At 36.3% G+C, this 20,436-nt stretch overlaps 1 protein-coding gene across 1 annotated transcript in view; it reads left to right on the forward strand.

The window, feature by feature from the left end:
* LOC109726066 (uridine-cytidine kinase C-like) overlaps nt 233-20,436 on the forward strand; it is a 28,088-nt gene continuing 7,884 nt past the window's right edge. The window contains exons 1-5 of the mRNA XM_020255495.1: nt 233-627; nt 1,291-1,420; nt 2,865-2,963; nt 3,137-3,205; nt 3,282-3,416. Of these exons, the coding sequence (XP_020111084.1) occupies nt 233-627; nt 1,291-1,420; nt 2,865-2,963; nt 3,137-3,205; nt 3,282-3,416 (828 nt within the window). The remainder of the gene's footprint in view (nt 628-1,290; nt 1,421-2,864; nt 2,964-3,136; nt 3,206-3,281; nt 3,417-20,436) is intronic.

Below are 20,436 nucleotides of genomic sequence, written 5' to 3' on the forward strand. Positions count from 1 at the left end.
GTTTAAGCAAAGTATATGTGCGTGGCATGGCGCTGGTCACTGTTATTATTATTATTATAATTATAATTATATTATTATATTATTATTATTATTAGTAGTAGTAGTTCTAATGCTGGGTGGACCACCGCTCCTGGTACGGACCAATGCTATATGCCCCAACCTTTCCTTGTTTTGCTTCTTTGCTCCGCCTTCCTCTGTCTTGATCTGCGTTTGCGGTGCTGTCTTGTTCTCCATGGAGCAAGACGAGGTCCTTCAGAGGGTCTTGGAGGAGGGGGGCCGAGATTACTACTCCTATTACTCCCCTTCCTCTTCCACTGCTAACCCTCCTCCCCCGTCTCCGACCGCCGAATCCACCTCCGTCCCCTCCACCGCCACCTCCTCCTCCTCCTCCATTCTTCAATCTCTTCCTCTCCATGTGGTAGGCGTAAAAGCACCATCCTCTTCATCTTTGATTTCTTCACCGCTATTGTCGCCTGATTATTCACGTCTTCTTTTCTGGATCGGTGCGCAGTCGTTCGATCACGGCTACTACCTGTTGGTTAAAGCCATTCAAGAGCTTCGCGAGAAGAAAGCCGGCCAAATTGTCACCGTCGGGATCGGCGGCCCCAGCGGCTCCGGTAAAACTAGGTATGAATTCATTAGATGGTTGGCTGGTTGATCCATGTCCATTTCTTTCTTTCTTTCTACCGGAAGATCGATTAGGATTGATTGGTTTTTTTATCACTTTATATATGGAGTAGAGTTATTATACTTTAAGAAGCACGCAGGCCTCCGTTCTTCCATTTTGTTTTTATCATGGGGCACACCAAATAAATGGCCCACACTGTTAAATATGATGTAGTATATTGAGTTGATGGAAATCAAAATTTTGATCTGTCAACATCATTTGCTAGTAACCAAAAGTCTCAAAATCAATTAATTTAACTGCCAATATGACACAGTTTTTTCATTGAATTCTGTAGAACAATCTGAGTTGGTTGAAATTTTGGTAGAAAATTGTTTTCACTCTCTAGGTTGGTCATGGTTAAAAACCCTGGTATTGAGTTGAAGAATCACATCGTCAAATTTTGCAAGGTTGGTTGATTTTGATAGTTCATTTTGTGGCATTTGATAAATTACGAAATGACGACAAAGAATCATGAAATTCGGTTACTAGATACTTCATATACTCTAGATCATGTTTAATGGTCAATTTGCATTCCCCATTATCAAAACAAAATGAAAACACAAAGGCCTCCGTGCTTCCGATAGTATAGTAGCACTACACTATATATGGATATGACTGTATAGCTTGTCAGAGAAGGTAGCGTCTGTCCTTGGCTGTGTGGTTATTTCGATGGAGGACTATCGGACAGGTGTTGATGATGCAAACGACGTAATAGACTCGATAGATTTTGATGCTCTTGTCCGCAACCTCCAGGTTTTCTCTTTTTTCCTCATTTTACTTCCTTCGGGAATTAGCCAACCAATTTATTTATGTTTGTGTTTCATTATATTGCTCAATATCCTAGGTTAGACTACTGGCAGATATGAAAAAGGATTGATAAGTAAGCCAGATACTGCTTTATACATATTGCTTTTACTTCTATATGTTGATTATGTACATAATTGCTTATATCTTACATTTCTGTGCACAGAAATTCTCCTTGAGTTTTTCCAAATGTAAAAACCTTATTATTTATTTATTCAGATTATCACTAACTATTAACTAATAATGGAGTCCCATGAGATGTTCTCTCACTTATGATTTGGAGCAGGTGAGCATACATTTTTCCGGGGGGTCGTTGTAAAATTGTCTTTGTGTCCAACTAATATCACTAATAATTGATAGAAAATGGATTTCCAATCCAAAGTGTCCATTTTTGTACAATATTTGTTAACTTGAGTTTCTTGATAGTGCTTTCATGTATTTCGCTCGTCATCCTTTCAATTATATTGAACATAATGCTTTTCTGAACTAGTAATGTTCTACTTTGGACTTTTTTTTTCAACTAAACCCTTAAAAAGTTCATAATTTGCGAAATAACCCTATCAAAAATTTTATTTGGCCAAATAACCCTATTTTGTCCAACTCAGCATGAGGGTGGAAGAACAATTAGGAAACGGTGAATGGATCACCATTTTTAATATAAAATTTAAAAGATGATGATTCATTTACCGTCTTTTCCTTTACAAGGAAAGCGGTAAATGATTCGCTGTTTCCTTCTATTTCCTATATAGAACCCTGACTACCATACAAAAATTTCAACAAATCATATACAATCTTAACAGCCCAGAAAATCCTAACAACCTATCCATACGATCCTAACAATCAAACAAATCTAATAATTCACATACAGTTCCAACAACCTCACAAAAATCCTCATAACTCATACAAAAAAAAAATCTATAAACAACGATAACAATATAAAAACATGCAATGATTTACTGCTTTCTAAAAACGGTGAACGATTTACTGCCTTTCTCATTTTTCTCAATGCTACAGTTAGTTGGCAAGAAGAGGGTTAATGGGCCAAATAAAATTTTGGAAGGGTCAAATGATCAATTAGAAAATTTTTAAGGGTTATTATTTTAAAAAGTTCTACTTTGTTTCATCTTAGTGACAGAGAATCAAAGTTATTAGTTGCAATCTATAAAACTAGTAACAATGTGAAAAGAAGATTTAACTTATGAGGACTATTCAAAACCATTTGTCAAATAAACGACTGTAATTGCATGTTTGTTTTGGTGTACTACTCAAAAATTTATTAGCTTTTGAGCAATATCTTTGAGTAGCGTAGCTTCTAATTTTACTTGCTTTGACGTTTATAGTTGCCAAAGTTTGACATTCGAGCTAAAACTATTCATTTACATTTGCAAAGCAGGACCTGGTAAAGGGAAAGGATACCCTGATGCCATTGCTTGATTTTCAAGAGAAGAAATGCACTGGTTGGAAGCAATTGAAGATTTCATCTTCTGGAGTTGTGAGATTGTCCCTCTATAATTTTTGTTTTGGGCTTCTTGAATAAACATCATCTTCATAACTTCGTATATTTAGCTTTTCTGATGGTCTCAGTTATCCGCTTTGCAAACCTATATATATTTGTTTTAATCAAGTATGTGCCATTTAGCTCTGGTGGTGACTCATTCTTCTCAGGTGATTGTTGATGGTGCTTATGCGCTACATTCAACATTACGATCTTTGCTTGATATCAGAGTTGCTGTAGTGAGTGTTATAATTTGGAAGCTTATTTTTCTCTTACAAAAGATATATTCTGAGTAAGTTCTCTTATGAATTGTAGGTTGGTGGCGTTCATTTTAGCTTGCTGTCAAAAGTTCGACAAGACATTGGGGACTCTTGTTCTTTGGATTACCTCATAGATAGTATATTTCCTTTATTTAGGAAGCATATCGAGCCAGATCTCCATCATGCGCAGGTGATTAGTTATTGCTTTACCATTATAGAAGGCATTTGGTGATCTGTACTCCACTCCTTCCTTTCATGTCTCACAGATTAGAATCAACAACAGCTTTGTGTCATCATTTCGGGAACCTTACTACAAATTGAAATGCAAAAGTGAGGTTGGTATGGTTTTCTAAACTATTGTGATTTCTCTGACCATTATATTTCTGAATGAATCTATGAACTCCTTGTTCTTGTTCTATTATTTAGCCATCTGATTGCTTCAGAGTGACTATTACAACCTTTTGATGTCCTATAGGATTAGCATAACAAATAGGATTAGCGTAATTAATAGTCCTTATAAGGGAACTGTAGTACTACAGAGTTTAAATTAGCTGATATTGACTTGTATGAATCTTCATAAAAGGTAGTGAAGGCGCCTAGACGGTTCTAGGTGGAGGATCCCTTAACTGCCTAGCTACTGCCTATTTGCTTCCATGGTCCTCTTTATAACATAGACACATACTTTCAACTTTCAAGATATTTTAAAGACCCTTTTAAAGGACCAAAAGAGAAGTATTAACTATTAGTTTTAATCATATCAATTACTAATTCAGCATAAGCAAATATAATACTTCAAGAAGAAAATATCTGAGAATGTGAAGAGGAATTATTATTAAGTTGTGCAGGAAATTGAAGAAGTAATAAAGGTAATAAAGGTAGTAAAAGTCTGGAAATGGAAAAAAAGAAAAGAAGAGAACAAGTGCATTTTGAGGCTCTTCAAAGAGTTGTTGAATGACAAATAGTGTACTCTTGAGGGTGATACAACTGTCTCACAATTTTAGACTAGAGAATAGTCTCAATCTAATTAAGACAATTGAGGTGTGGAGATCACCATATAGTTTATTTTCACCCAATAGAGAAAATAGTTTCTAGATCTAGACACATGATATCACAAATAAGGAAGGAAAAAAAGAAGGAACTTTGACATCTTAAGCTAAAACTAGAATTGTGGTATACGGAAGTATACACACACACACACACACACACACATATATATATATATATATATATATATATATATATATATATATAATCCATCCAATTGATGTGTTCTAAAATCGTTAGCCATCCTAAACATAGGATGAAGCAGCTCAGTTTTCTATATGACTTGTATCAATATCAGAAGATGTGTGTTCGGTATGTGGTGAACTACTGAGAACGAAAGATGTATCAAGGAGAAAGAAAGATGTATCAAGGATACTAGAGGAGGAGAACCAAGTCTAATCTTGTATATCTCGTAGCTGGGGAAGAGATGCGAGAATGCATTATCTTTGACTTATCTCAATGATTTTTAAGATCTCTCTTCAATGCATTGATGTAGCGTAGGCACTGATTCTTGCAACAATGAGCTCAACTCCAGCAGTATAGTCCATGTTAAGCTTGGCTTATTTAATAGTGCACGACCTAGATCTGAACTTGATTATCATTGTAGTAATTGAAGGGTTTGCATGACTTTTTAGTGTGTCTATCTAAAATAGTTTTACCTATGTGATATGTAAGTATATGTAAGTGTATATTATGATTTGATAATTGAAAGTTTTCTGTGTTAGATGTATGCGCTAGAAGCCAACCAGACCGACACATGTATTCCTTCTAGAACATAAATTTGTATTTGACTTTAAAATATTATGAATAAATTTGGGTTCTTATTTTCATTCATGTTGTGTATATGTCCATGAATCGTTCAAGGAATTAATAAGATGATGATATATATTCTCAAGAGTTGAGAATTAAGACGTGTCATTGGTGGTTAATTCCTAAATGCTCCCGATCAATAGATTATCATAGGGATGGTGATTGATCGGGTAAGATTGGTGCATAGGTCGCTTTCTTTTTTGGGTAGACGAGTCTTGTGTCGACAGTGTGGGGACATTGAAGCGAATATGCTGGTGGTTGTTAGAGAACAAGAGTACCGAGCGTGACCAACGCGAGAAGTCACGTAGATGTCTACTCACTCGTCAGTGACTTACTCAATATTGCAGTTGTGTGACTGGTCCTTTGGCCTGCGGTGCCTCGGCTATTCACAGNAATGAGGTTACTGTAGTTTGACTGTACATACACTTGGTCCCTAGCCATTCGGGTCCTTGCGGTGCATGTTGGCTGCAGTAGGTTCATTGTAGGAATAGGGTGTGCATTTATATGGAATCTATCTCCTTTGGTAGATAGGGGCGTTAGTCCTATGTGATTATGAGATTGAGTTTAGAAGACCTTGGCTAGGACAGAGTTAATAGCGGAAAAGGGTTTCCCATATTAAAAACTCGAGTCAAATAAATTTGACATATGACAGATGATGGGGTTTGACGAGTTATTCCATAACCTCTGTCTAGTCGGGACTCATGATAGAAGGACCGTATCACACGGTAACTGCACCAAGAGGTTCAGTATTCTATTTTACTAGAATGCCACTACATGTTACTAGGCGTCACTGGTGGATTGTGAGACTTATGAGAATTATTTAGATGATCGATAATTCTCATTGGGCTGAGTTGGAATTGTTCCGATCTACTGAAAGGAGTTTCAGTGATATTGTTGATAGTGATCAAAATATATCTCACTACCAAATTGAATAGAACCTATGAGGTTACATAAGAGGTTGTGACTGATCGGATAGCTAGATTGCGATTTTTGAATCGCCGGAGGACCTAATTGTCAATATGTTGATAATTGGACTAATTTATAATTGTTACAAATTAGTGGTATTAAAGTGTAAATGTTACAAGAGAGGACTTACTAATAGTTTGTAAATTATGAGATGACATGTGCAAATATTGCATTATTCATTTGATATGATCAAATTAGGATGAAGGTCAAGTCGAATCAAATTAGGATTTGATCGATCTAACCAATTAAGGAAAGGATAAATTTAAATCTAGATTTGTACTTGTTCTTAATGGTTATTATATTATTAAAAAGAGGATTATACTCTATATAATATACGAGAGTTTTTAGCAAACTCTAGCCGTCATCTCTCTTCCTCTCTCTTTCCTTCTCTTTTTTCTCTAGCAAGAAAGACGTTCTTTGCAAGGGAGTTAGCACCCCAGTGAGGACATCGATCAAATCACCAACCTTGTGTGGATACGTATAGAGGTTGGACGCGTGTGCGGCTTCAAGAGAACTGAATTCTGCTATCATCAAATTGCGGTGAAGATCTACCCGCGCAAAGGTAAAGATTGGATCTTCCTTTTCTCTTTTAATCTTAAAGAACATGAGAGATTCTAATTGCGTGGTTTTTGAGATCGGATCTCAAGTTTCAAAAATCAAATTTGTTTGATTTTATTTCTGCTGTGTTTTTACCGTACGCAATTTTCTAACATTTTGATGATAAGCAAACATTATCATGACCTAGCATTGAAGTATTGGAACTTGGGGCATACTGGCACCAAGGATTAAAGTGCCCATCGGTACGGGCTGTATCCACCGTGCCGTATCGTGCCAGCAAGATATCGGCACGATACAGCTTTTGTGTTTTTGGTACAACTCAAACTCCTCTATTCTTGAAATTAGTAGGTAACTAGTAACAGACCCGTGCTTTGCATGGAGTTATAACAATATTTTTAAAATTTTATTAAATTAATGTCATTTATTTTTAATATTATAATTATATGTAATATAATTTTTATGCAACATTAATATATAATTTTTAATTTATTTTTAAGTTGTAAGAACGATAAAATTTTTTTGTGCTATATGTTGTTTACATAATACAAAAATTTTCTTTTCTATTTTGACTTTAAAACTAAAAAAAACAACCTTATTAATTAAATGAAAGAATTTGAAAAGTTAAGGATAAACTTTAAATATTTGAATATTTGTATAAATTAACTTAATTTAAAAATATAAATAATTTAAGGGTTTAAAATTTATATATATATATAAACTGGAACACAATAAGTAATACTATTCTCAAGGTATATTAGAACCTTTTATGAAACTACACCACGTGACGTCTTGTGGTTCACTTGGAACCATGCTTCCAAAATACTATATATATATATATATATATATATATAATAAAATTTATTTTCTTAGAAGTTTCAAATACTCTAGATCATATTTAATGGAATGGATCGTCGATTCGGAAGCTCCATCGAAAACAACTTATGAGTACGAAAGGCCAATACTCATAAGAGTATATTAGCCCTACTCTATATAAGTCCGGCTACTATACTCTTATAAGTACGATTGCTTCGTACTCATAAGTCGTTTTGATGATAGAGCTTCTGAATCGACGATGCCATACCGTTAAACATTTTCTAGAGCATTTAAAACTTCTAGAAATCAAATTTCATAATTTTTAGACATCATTTACCTTACGATCAAAAGCTCACAAAATTGACAATTTTTAACGGTCGGTATGGAATACTTGCTAGTTTAACGGTGCAAAAGAATCCGAATAGGTTGAAATTTTGATAGAAAATTCTATTCACTACCTAGATAAAGATCAATAACTCCGATCTTAAATTAAAGGATCCGATCATCCATTTTTAAGACGTCGTTAGATTTTGACCGTTCATTTTATGCTCGCTTGATGGACATTATTATGATTTCGAAAAATTACGAAATTTATTTTCTAGAAGTTTCAAATACTCTAGATCATATTTAGCGGAGTGGATTGTCGATTCAGAAGCTCAATCATCGAAAACAACTTATGAGTACGAAGGACCCAATACTCATAAGAGTATATTAGCCCTACTCTCTCTCTCTCTCTCTCTCTCTCTCTCTCTCTCTCTATATATATATATATATATATATATATATATATATATGATTTTCTCAACAAAGTTCGAAAGATTTGATAAAAATACATAATAAATAATTGACTTATTTTGTTGCTAAAGAAAATAAATATTTCATGTCATTACATGTCGGCACACATATATTTTTTTGACCGGCATGTATTAGCACGGCCCGGTACGCACTGTGCCGTACCGTGCCGGCAAGTTTCTGGCACGATTCTGTGCCACAACACTTTAATCCTTGACTGGCACTATTGACCTAATATAACTGTGTGTTCCATTATATTTTTGTAATCCCATGGTTAGGTTGAGTTGTGAGAAAATGAGCTGTGAGAACCATGTAGTTTACTTGGTGCAAAGATGTCCATGTGTTGGTTGTTAGACGAAGTCTTCTACGTAGATATTTCAAAAAAGCTTTCAAACTAGCTTTCTCTTTCAAGGACAATTGATAACAGTCTCTAGCAATTGTAATTCACGATGTAACATGAAATCTTGGTTCCATAAGCCAACATACATATCTAAAACCTTGGTTCTCAACAAACTAGAAAGGAAGCTTATTAAAAATTATCATGTATGTTATTCCTTTTCTTGTTGCCTCTGGATCATACTTTTGATAGGTAAGGAAACTGTCACCACTATTTGTTGGTGGTTGGAAGTGCAATTGGGTTTGTCTTGAGTCACGAGGATTCTTATGTGGGAACTTAGGACACCTACTCATATGAGCCTAAAGGTGATTCCATTTTTTTTTTTTTTTGCATCATAATTATATGTTTGGGGACAGTAATTACATTTTATTTCTAATAACACCTTCATTATACCTGAGATCTATCCTTCATATTTGCCTTTTGCATCCTTTTTTTTTTGTGACACATAACTCTATTTGATCTGAAACATCTAGATTTTAAACTGCCAATCTCATTTGTACTTTTGAGTTGTACGTGAACTTTCTCTAGCATTTGACATCTAAAGGAAACATATGATATATCATATATTAGTTATTATGAATAATGTAAACGAAACTAACTATAAACTTCATTAGATGATCTTATGATATACACACACACGCACACACACACACACATATACTAACAATGAGGGAGGCTTCAATATGTTAATTGTTAAGCCTATTTTGCATGGTCGAAGAAGATATAATCCTGGAGAGGCGTATCCCGTCTTCCTTAGTTGTTTGTATGCAAAATTAAACCACATGTCAAGAAAAGTAAAGGGTAAACTTCAAATACCACCTGTGGTTTTGCACTTTTTCACTTTAGTACCTTTTGGTTTAAAGTGTATCACTTTAGTACCCTGTGATTTTATTTTTCTCTTTTCGCCAGCACCTCCGTTAACTCTCTGTTAAATCATATACAAAAAACTCTACCTATGGTTTATTGAATATTCACTTTAGGACCCTATGATTTACCGAATTTTTACTTTAGTACCCTGTGGTTTTAAATTTGTCACTGATTTAACGAAAAATTAATGAAGGGGATAATGGAAAGAGAAAAACGAAACCACAGGGTACTAAAGTTACATGTTTTAAATTGCATCGTACTAAAGTGAGAAAGCGTGAAACCACGGGTGGCATTTGAAGTTTTTCCAAAAATAAAATATACATAAATAATGTTAAAGATAATATAATCTCAACATATTGCATACATATCAATATTTAAAGGCAAGCTTCAAAATAAAACTAGTGAAGTCCGCAGAAATAAATAAATATATAAAACTAAAAAAATTAGCCCAAAAAAATAAAAGAAAGGTTAAAAAATTAAAAAGAATAAAAATAATAGAGGTTTTGTTCATTTAGTAATTTCATTCAAGGAAAGAATCTATTAAACTATTTAATAAATTTTAGAATACCAAATTTAAAGTTGACCAATCATATTTTAGATATTTCAGAAGATTTTGAATGTGAAATTGATCGCTCATTAGACTATAAATATAATATTGAAATTTGATATTAAAATCAAAATAAAAATATATAAAACTTTTTTGAACTATAAACTATTTTGAATAAGTTATCAAACTTTTCAAAATTTTATTTTTACTATCCAATCTTTCAATATATTAGATTTGAGCTAGTCAATGGTACTTTGACTTTAAAATTTGAATGCATCATTTTTTTTTATAGATTTAGTTAGTATACTTTATGTAATTCTCGCAACTAAATTTATTAAAATAAGTAATTAACTTAAACTCTATCAATCTCTCTCATTTTTTATTTTATAATTTATATCTAAATGATCAATTTAAAATCAAAATTTATATTTAATACATGCAATCTAAACTATTTAAAAAATTATATGTAAAAAAATTATATATTTTAGTTTTCTTTATAATGAGAGGAAGAAAAATTAGATTAGATTAAAAAAAATTGCCTAATCGCACCCGCTCTATCTAAATCAATGAAAAAGAGAGTAAAAAATAAAAAAAATTCGCCGGGCACGAACCTGTTGGCTTACATGGGCCAGCATCCTGCCTTGTGGCGGGAGACTAGGTTGGGCCGAGTCACGTTCGAAATGGCATGAGGTTGGGTAGGCGGAGTCATGTTCGAAGTGGTGTGAGGCCAGGTGGGCCGAGTCACAATTGAGACCCGTGGGCGCTCTATCTGTATGCTTTAAGTGAATTGGTTGCGTATTTCTAACAGCTCGAGCTTTTGGGATTAATGGTTAACGCCAACGATTCGACAAGTGGTATCAGATCCAGAGGTCACCTGTTCGATTCTCACATGCTGCAAATGTTTGCAGGTGGTGCTGGAGGGGGGATTGTTGGCTTACATGGGCCAGCATTCTGCCCTGTGGCGGGAGACCGGGTTGGGCCGAGTCATGTTCGAAATTGCGTGAGGCTGGGTAGGCCGAATCATGTTCGAAGTGGTGTGAGACCAGGTGGGCCGAGTCACAATTGAGACCCGTGGGCGCTCTCTCTGTATGCTTTAAGTGAATTGGTTGCGTATTTCTAATAGCTCGAGCTTTTGGGATTAATGGTTAGTGCCAACGATCCAACACAACCCACCTCTCCCACCTGCACCCTCATGCTACGTTGCATGTTTGAATTGGAAATTCATAAAGTTATATAGATTACTCAACATAATCTACACATTAAATCTATTTTTAACCCAAGAGATATAGTCATTTTTAATTATGACATAGATTGAAATATTAAGAAAAATCCTACATGAACTTAGATAAAAAGTAACTAAATGAAAAAAATTGTAAGATAATCCCACAAAATTGCAAGCAAATTGACTAATATCTCGCACTTGTCTAGGTTGAATAGTTTAGTTGTTGGATTGAAGTGTGGGGCCGTCAGCCATTGAGCTTTGAGCGACTGCAGCAACAATTGTAAATTGGTAACCCATTGAGATCATGAGATGATTGAGACTTGAGAAGAGAATCAGAGAAAAAAGGGAAAAAGAGCAGTAGAGACTAGAGAGTAGAGAGCAGGAAATTAATGAAGAAGATAAATAGGATTAAAGTGACTAGAGGGTTTTTTGTTATTTACGTGGACTAAACGACATAGGGTTTTGTGTTTGGTTTTTAAATAGTATTTTGTATTAGAAATAGATCACAACCTTACAATTTTAAATGGACGATTGAGATTATATATATGTAGAGCTAGGCTTCTATGCTTGCGAACGTATGGAGACTTGCGTGCTTTCAAGTTGTTTTCGATGGGACATCTGATGTGGTGATCGACTATGTTAGACATGATCCGTTGGAACTCTCTAGAAACCAAATTTTATAAGTTTTTCACTTCATTTGCCTAATGAACTATAGGCCTCAAAAAGGGCTTTTTTTGCAAATAGCCCCCTGACAAATTTTATTTGCAAAACTAGCCCTGTGTAAAATTTATTTGCAAAAATGGCCCTGGCCCTGCCACGCCAGCGCCACGTCAGCGCCACGCGGGCAGGGTCTGGGCCAGGTATTCAAGTTGAACACGGTGATTCGTTCACCGTGTCTAAACACGGTGAACCAATCACCGTGTTCATTGTGGTCACACCCCGCGCGGGGCGTTACTATTGCATTAGACACGGTGATTCGTTCACCGTGTCTAAACACGGTGAACTGTTCACCGCGTTTAGACACGGTGAACCATTTACCGTGTCCTTCACTTCCATTTTTGGCCAAACACGGATTGGCTACTTGTATTGGTCACGGACTTAACCATTTTCGGGGTTGCTGAATACATTTGTATTGGACACGGTGAACCACTCACCGTGTCCAGAGATTTGTATTGGACACGGTGATCCAATCACCGTGTCCTCTTTGAATACACTCCCCCCCGCCCCGAACTCTGTCTCGATCTCTCCCTCTCTCTCGATCTCTCTCTCTCTCTCGCTCTCTTCCTCTTGCTCTCTCTCTCTCCGACGCCGCCGACGCCGCCGCCGCCGCCGCCCCCCCCCCCGAACTCTGTCTCGATCTCTCCCTCTCTCTCGATCTCCCTCTCTCTCGCTCTCTTCCTCTTGCTCTCTCTCTCTCTGGCCGACGCCGACGCCGCCGCCGCCCTTTGTTGCCCGAGGTAGCTTCATTCCTCGTTCTCCCTAGCCCTAGAAGCTTCTCTCTCTCTCTCTCTCTCTCTCTCTCTCTCTCTCTCCCCCTCTGTGGCCCACACTGCCGCCGTCGGCGACGCCGCCGCCGCCCTCACCCGCCTCTGTGAGGCTTCTCACAGTGAGAAGCCCCACCCCACCCCACACCCCACCCGCCTCTGTGAGGCTTCTCACAGTGAGAAGGGCTTCTCACTGTGAGAAGCCCCCTCACAATCCCTCACTGTGAGAAGCTTCTCACTGTGAGAAGTCCCCTCACAGTCCCTCACATTGGCTTCTCACAATGAGAAGCCCTCACTGTGAGAATCCCCCCCCTCCCTCTCACAGTGAGAAGCCACTGTGAGGCTTCTCACTGTGAGGCGCGGGGGGGCTTCTCACAGTGAGAAGCCACTGTAAGGCACGGGGGGTTTGAGGCTTCTCACAGTGAGAATCCCCCCCCCCCCCCCCCCCCCCCCCCCCCCCCCCCCCCCNCCAAAATTCACATTATCTAGAATTCTCAGAATATTTCTTGCAATAAAAGCATCCTTAGCGACTCTGAGATTCCTAACCCTTAGAACCCCTCGGCGCTTGGTGTACAATAAAGCATTCTTTATTGGCGTACTGCATAAACGATTGGATGCCTTGCCAATTGGCATGCTTCATAGAGCATTCTTGATTTTAGAGCTCTCAACCATTTTGGTAAGGGTAGGATGAGCACTCAAGGGGATTTCGGAAGAGTAGGCCTCAAGCGGATATGGAGTGTTCTTCCCCAAGTCACACAACGAGAAACTATATAAATTTGGGCTTTTTATGCATTTAGCCCCCTGGCAAATTTTTATTTTAAAAATAGCCCTGTCAAAATTTAATTTGCAAAAATAGCCCTAGGCCTACCACGCAGGCGCCATGTCAGCGCCACGCGGGCGGGGCTGGGGGGCGGTAGTTAAGTTAAAAACGGTGAACCATTCACCATGTCTAAACACGGTGAACCATTCACCGTGTTTTGGTACGTATTTTTTGTATATTGAAAAGAGGAATAGGGAATTTGTATTCCTTTTCTTCTCTTTTTCAAAAATCCGAACCCGAACCCGAAAATCAAATTAAAATCCAAACCCGGATCCGAACCCGACGGATTTTAAAAATTCATACCCATATCCATATCTAACCAAAAACTCGATACCCGAACCTGAACCCAGCGGGTTTTAAAAATCTATACCGTTGGATGAAGATCTAAGAAATAAAAATTATTAAATATTTTATATATTGTATAAATAAATAAAAATAAATTATGTATATATATATATATAATTTATTTGGGTTTGGATTCGGATAATATTTCGGATATCCATACCTATTGACATCCCTACTCCCTATTCCTCTTTTCAATAAAAATACGTACTAAACACGGTGAATCGTTCACCGTGTTCAACTTAACACACGGGCCCCGGTCCTGCCCGCGTGGCGCTGACGTGGCGTCTGCATGGCAGGCCCAGGCCATTTTTGCAAATTAAATTTTGACAGGGCTAATTTTAAAATAAAAATTTGCCAGGGGGCTAAATGCAAAAAAAGCCCTATAAATTTAGAAAAGCTTTGGCAATGTCCACTTGAGAATCGACACTGGAAGCATTAGCTCAATAATGGCTTTAACCTATTCATGTGCCTTCTAATGATAATGACACAAAGATTTGGCGGGTTTTGTGGTTTTTTAGTATTTAGTGGGGAAAGTGGAAAGCATGGTGTATTCGGGCGGTTACTTATGTTTGAGCCTTTAAATAAATAACACTCTTGATGTACTTTCTCAACTACATTTTGTAGGGTATTCGTGATTCTCAACAGTTATTGGGTCAATTAGATGTGAATTTGTTTCAAGTCCCAGACTATTGAAGTGCTGCCGTTGTAATCTAAAATAAATTTGTCGACCTAGATCTAAAAAAAAAGAAAAAAAATCCATATAAGTACTTAGAACCTCCCTATGCCCTGCTATATTCTGAAGTATTGTAGTATTTGGTTTCTTGCTTCTGCACATATTCTACGACTAAAGTTACACTTCTATCTACTAAAGGCTTAATTACACTATCTCACACTAAATATTAGGGGTGCTTTTATTTTCTACACTATACTTAATTCTTTGTCCAACTCTCCATTATACTTTAGTTTCTACAATGATTTCTATACTACATTAACAGATGACAAAATTTTAAATAGTTTTGAGCAATTTCTCACCACTTATATTTCCTATGATCCCTGACATACAAAAGACCTAGTTTCAATAGGTAACCTATTCTTAAATGTCTTTTATTGAGGAAAAATGGAGAGCAGCGTTACGCCTTGGGTTACAGTGGAAGCCCTCAGGCATACAAACAGGTCTGCCGTATGTGCGAAGACGGTTTTGCTATGATGCAGAATTGGGTGCAGCTAGGATTGAGTCGTTTAGGTTTTAATTATTTTTCTAATTTTTGAAATTATTTTGTTTGTTAATTTGTTTTAGTCGGTTTTAAAGATTTTTAGGATTTATCATGTGGAATAAATCTCTAAAAATTAGGGATATGGTTTAGGCTTTTTCTTGGATATATTTGAATTAGGAAAGCTTAGATATATTCGAATTAGGAAAGATCTCTAAAATAGTGGAATTTGAATCAAATTAGGATTATGCTTTGAAGTTTATAAATATAGCCTATGCCTTGTAATTTAGGGACGAGTTGTGATGGAATAAAATTTGGGTTTGTGTTTTGACTGTGATCATGGTATATTCTTCCCCTTCTTTGCAATGTGCGTCGGCAAAATCCTTCTTTCTAAAATGTTCCACCTTCTCCTTCCTTTCTCATCTTTTCTCTTTTTATCTATTTCTTTCTTATCCTTCTTCTAGATTTGCTTTTCCCCTATTATTTGGCTACTTTATTCCATTTTCTCTTAATTTCTTTTTTTTTTAAATACAAAAAAAATTGTCGGAACCTTATTCTTAGAGGCGATCTATTCTGGATTTTATTCTTTTTTTTAATTCCGAAAATTGATTTAAAAATTCACTATTTTATTTATAAATTAAAAAATTTGAAAATTAAACTAAAATTTTAGAAAATTCTAAATTTGGTTTTATATTTTTTTTTGGGCTCATTATCTGCAAGATAGATTAGGGTTTTCTTAATTTGTTCTACAGCATGCTACATACGAAGCCTAACACAACTAACCTGCACATACCATTTTCATAGAACATATGTATGGAAAGCATATGGTAGATATATCAGAGTCTAAGTACAACTATACAACTATAGCTACAACTATACAAGCCATCGCTGTTTATCCCAAAATAATACCCATCATTTGTCCGTCTCTCTCTCTCTACAACATATGTACTGCTAGCTATTCCATCGCCATATGGATCCTCCACTAGAAGCTCTCCAGGGATGCTATCTAGCTCGCGATTCTCTTACTTCGATTACCTGTCGGCACTAAGGGCTCTGAAATTAATATAACAACAAGAGTGTGAGAACTATTAAAAAATTATTTCTAGTGGGTATGATTGACGATAAAGATGACCTATATCACTAGGTCTACTTGAGGCATCAATAATATAAGTTGTAGCTGAAATAGATAGCAATGTGATATAACAAGCTATCAACAAATAGCCACTATTATGCCTCTACAAAGAAAGTGCTTGGAACTATAAATCATGTCACATCATGTGTCAAATATAGTAACTGATAATAAGTGCCATATCTATCCAATCACACCGACTGACTCATAAGTCTGGTTAAGTCCGCGCCGCGCCTAGTGAACATAGAACAATCGCATTTGAACCACTAAGGTTGTCAATTAAGGCAACTCGAGCAATTGCATAGTTGCACAGCACTGCCTTCGAAGGGCTATCTTATTGGGGAGCGACCCCACATAAGTATACACATATAGTTGAGCTCACTTTGGCTCCTGCAAGCTATAGTCACGTGCCATGGTCAACAAAATCACATGAGCTTTCCATTTCACATTTCACTTGCCTCATATCACTTTCACATAAGTTCATGCCCACTAATCCCCACTCTCACATGTCTCCTGACATAGCAAGTATCTCAAGGTGATAGAACTTGAAAGGCTCTAACAAGTATCTCGAATAGGTTTTCACTATGTTTACATAGGTTCCAACTCAGGTGCCAGTGTGCCACTCTCCCTGTCATGCTCTCTATAGCAAGATATAGTGAAGTACAAGATGCTAACAAGTTCATCATGCCATTAGGACAAATAATTTCCACCAGAACATGAAGGTATAGACATATTGATTAATTCACCATTTTCGGCAACAAATACCCACCAGATCAATTCTTCCAATTTGTAGTAACTCCAACTCAGCTCTTGGGAACTCTCCAGCCCTATACAAGTATGTTTATATAGATCAAACCTCAGCCAATATCATCTCTTCAAGGTACATCAATTGTAGCAAAAGCAATCTCAAATCTCTATATTTCATATCTCGACCCTCAATTCTTACCTTGATTATGCACTAACAGGTTCGAGCACAAGATAGGATCATTTGAAAGGTCTCCTTCTCCACTCCACTCTCAGTTGCATACGAATTAAAAGTTACTAGGAGGAAGCTTAATCAACTTGAGGGCCCTTTAAATCTACGAATAGGTTTTCACTATGTTTACATAGGTTCCAACTCAGGTGCCAGTGTGCCACTCTCCCTGTCATGCTCTCTATAGCAAGATATAGTGAAGTACAAGATGCTAACAAGTTCATCATGCCATTAGGACAAATAATTTCCACCAGAACATGAAGGTATAGACATATTGATTAATTCACCATTTTCGGCAACAAATACCCACCAGATCAATTCTTCCAATTTGTAGTAACTCCAACTCAGCTCTTGGGAACTCTCCAGCCCTATACAAGTATGTTTATATAGATCAAACCTCAGCCAATATCATCTCTTCAAGGTACATCAATTGTAGCAAAAGCAATCTCAAATCTCTATATTTCATATCTCGACCCTCAATTCTTACCTTGATTATGCACTAACAGGTTCGAGCACAAGATAGGATCATTTGAAAGGTCTCCTTCTCCACTCCACTCTCAGTTGCATACGAATTAAAAGTTACTAGGAGGAAGCTTAATCAACTTGAGGGCCCTTTAAATCTAGGATCCACGGGTAAATAAAAAAAATGGAAGAAGAGGGAGAGTAACATCCCAATAGTCTCACATTGGATGGGTGTGGGGTTGTGATTAGGCATATAAGCTACTATGGACCCTAGTAATAATTATTGGGCTTAAGCATTTTGGGCCTAACGAGTTATTATTATTTCTAGCGGGTCGGGTCACGATATTTGGTATTACAGCTGGTTCACTAGCCGAAAGTGTGAGATGAGTCTTGACTGAGCTAGGGTCGGAATGACAGACTAAGCCAGGGTTTTGGAAATAACAGGCTAAGCCAGGGTCGAAATGACAAAGCTAGCGAAACAAATCTCACATTGCTTGGTGATCTTAGGGTGACGAGAGCGTCAGGGCCTAAATGGGAGGAGTCTGTGATATCCTGATAGTCCCACATCGGATGGGAGCAGGGTAGTGATCTGGTATATAAGAGATTACGGACCCTAGTGATAATAAATGGGCTTAAGCATTTGGGTCGGTGGTTTGGGTCTAACGAGTTATTATTATTGCTAGCTGGTTGGATCGTTACAGAGAGAAATGGGGTTCCTTAAGCTGGAAATAAAGGAGCTACTTGTGGTGAAAGCCCTCTTATAGAGACGCAACAATTGCGTTTAAACGCCTCAAATCAATGGAATTAGCCAACTAAGTGGCTTAGCCTGAAACCAATTTCGGGCAATCGAAACCACTTTCGATCGTTCACAACCTTATTGATGAGTCACCTGTTTACTGCTTTCCTATTTGTTGATCTTATCAGTAGACTTTGAGCGTCATAGGGATTTCTAGGTGTTCGAAACATTGCGTGAACAGACCTTAGCTCTTGGGTTGAGCGTCTGAAACACTTTTGGGTGTCCAATTTTGCGCTGAATCTTCCAGGCGTCCACAGGACAATCCGGACCATCCAAAACATTGTGTTCCACTCAGCACAACACTTTTGGACGCCCACAGCTACTTTCGGATGTCCGATAGTATTTAGAAAGTTTAGTTTCATCTGAAAACATTTTCGGATTATGTTTTCTTGCCCTTTTCACATCAGAATAGATCTAAATCAACGCAGTGACCTCCAGAAATCTTTTAGAAGTACCAATTATCATCTCATATAGTATAATAACTCGCGCAATGCGACGGGTTGATATTGCCAAACTCAAAATTCTATCTTAGCTAAAGAATAAATATAAAAACAATTATAAATAGTAAAAATCAATATATAGATAAAAGAAGAAGTATAAAAAGAAGAATATAAAAAGAGCATAGAATTAGGAAACAAAACTGAAGCACGCTACATGCAACCATCGTCCAATGCCTGAATCAAAGAAGACCAAAAGAATATTTGCATAGACAAAGTAGAAACAATTGTAAAATAGTTTATAATTCAAGCATAGTACTAATAGAACAGCAAGAAGCATAAATACTTCTACGGTGTCTACAAATCTTAAAATAAAATGAATAATAATAGTAATAAAGTGGTAATAAGTTAAATTTGGTGACGGAGTTGACATAAAGTTGATGTGCTAGCGTGTGTTGTTCTTTTTTTTTTCCACATTCATGGTTATATATTAAGGCGCATCCTTCCTTTGGTCTTTGATATTATTTGTTCAGCTTGCTTTGTTGGCGTAGTTTAACTACAAAAAATATTTTAAGCAAAACAATTCGCTAATTAGTTAGCATGAAACATTTTCTCATATATCGAAGCACAAAATAAGGATAGTGTGCCAAATGATTTAACACATGCATTTTAATGAGTCCTCTATAATATATGCATTTTATTGAGTCCTCTCTATATCTCAGTTAGGGATAGTGTGCCAAAATGATTTAATGCATGCATTTTAATGAGTCCTCTATAATATAAAGAATCAATTGAAAATATACTTTAAAATTGCAAATAAGTTGTTGTGTAAAGACTGAATGTACCTACCATCCATGACTTGACTAATCAAACTATAATCCATGAATGATTTGGTTACCCTGTTTTGAGATGCTTGCATCAGAATAGTTGTGTCAAGGTTTAAAGTGCCGTGGCATGGGGGTCTGCCGCTGTCTGCCTGGCACGGTACGGCATCGGCACGCTTTCGTGCCGACACATGATACGCTTGCTTGCTGATGGATATGCATGACCTCCTACTGGCACGCTTTCGCATAGACTTATTTCAGTTTTTTTGATTCCAATGAGATCTTATAATGTTATTTTGAAAGATTTAATCAAATAATTGTGAATATTTGTTATGTGTAACTTACTATACTCATCAATTAACATACTTGTAAGCTTTTTTGTATGTAAAGTACAACTATACTTGATGCAGAATAGAAATTTTTATAGTTAGAACTTTTAAAATGCAAAGACATCTTTTTTTCTTTTGACCATATTATAGTCTTTCTTTTATAAAATACAAAAAAATAATTTTAAAGATTAGTTGAAAAAATTATTTTAAAAAGTATTTGAAAAAATTATTTTAAAAAATATTTGAAAAAATTATTTTTTAATTAATATTTTCAAAAAATTAGTAGATCTATCAAAAAAATTAAGCAATAAATTATATAATAAATAAATTAAATAAATTTAAGTATCAATTGATTTAATTTAGCTTTTAATTTTATAAGTATTT

This window comes from Ananas comosus, linkage group 20 (genome assembly GCF_001540865.1).
Source record: "Ananas comosus cultivar F153 linkage group 20, ASM154086v1, whole genome shotgun sequence".
Lineage (NCBI taxonomy): Eukaryota > Viridiplantae > Streptophyta > Magnoliopsida > Poales > Bromeliaceae > Ananas > Ananas comosus.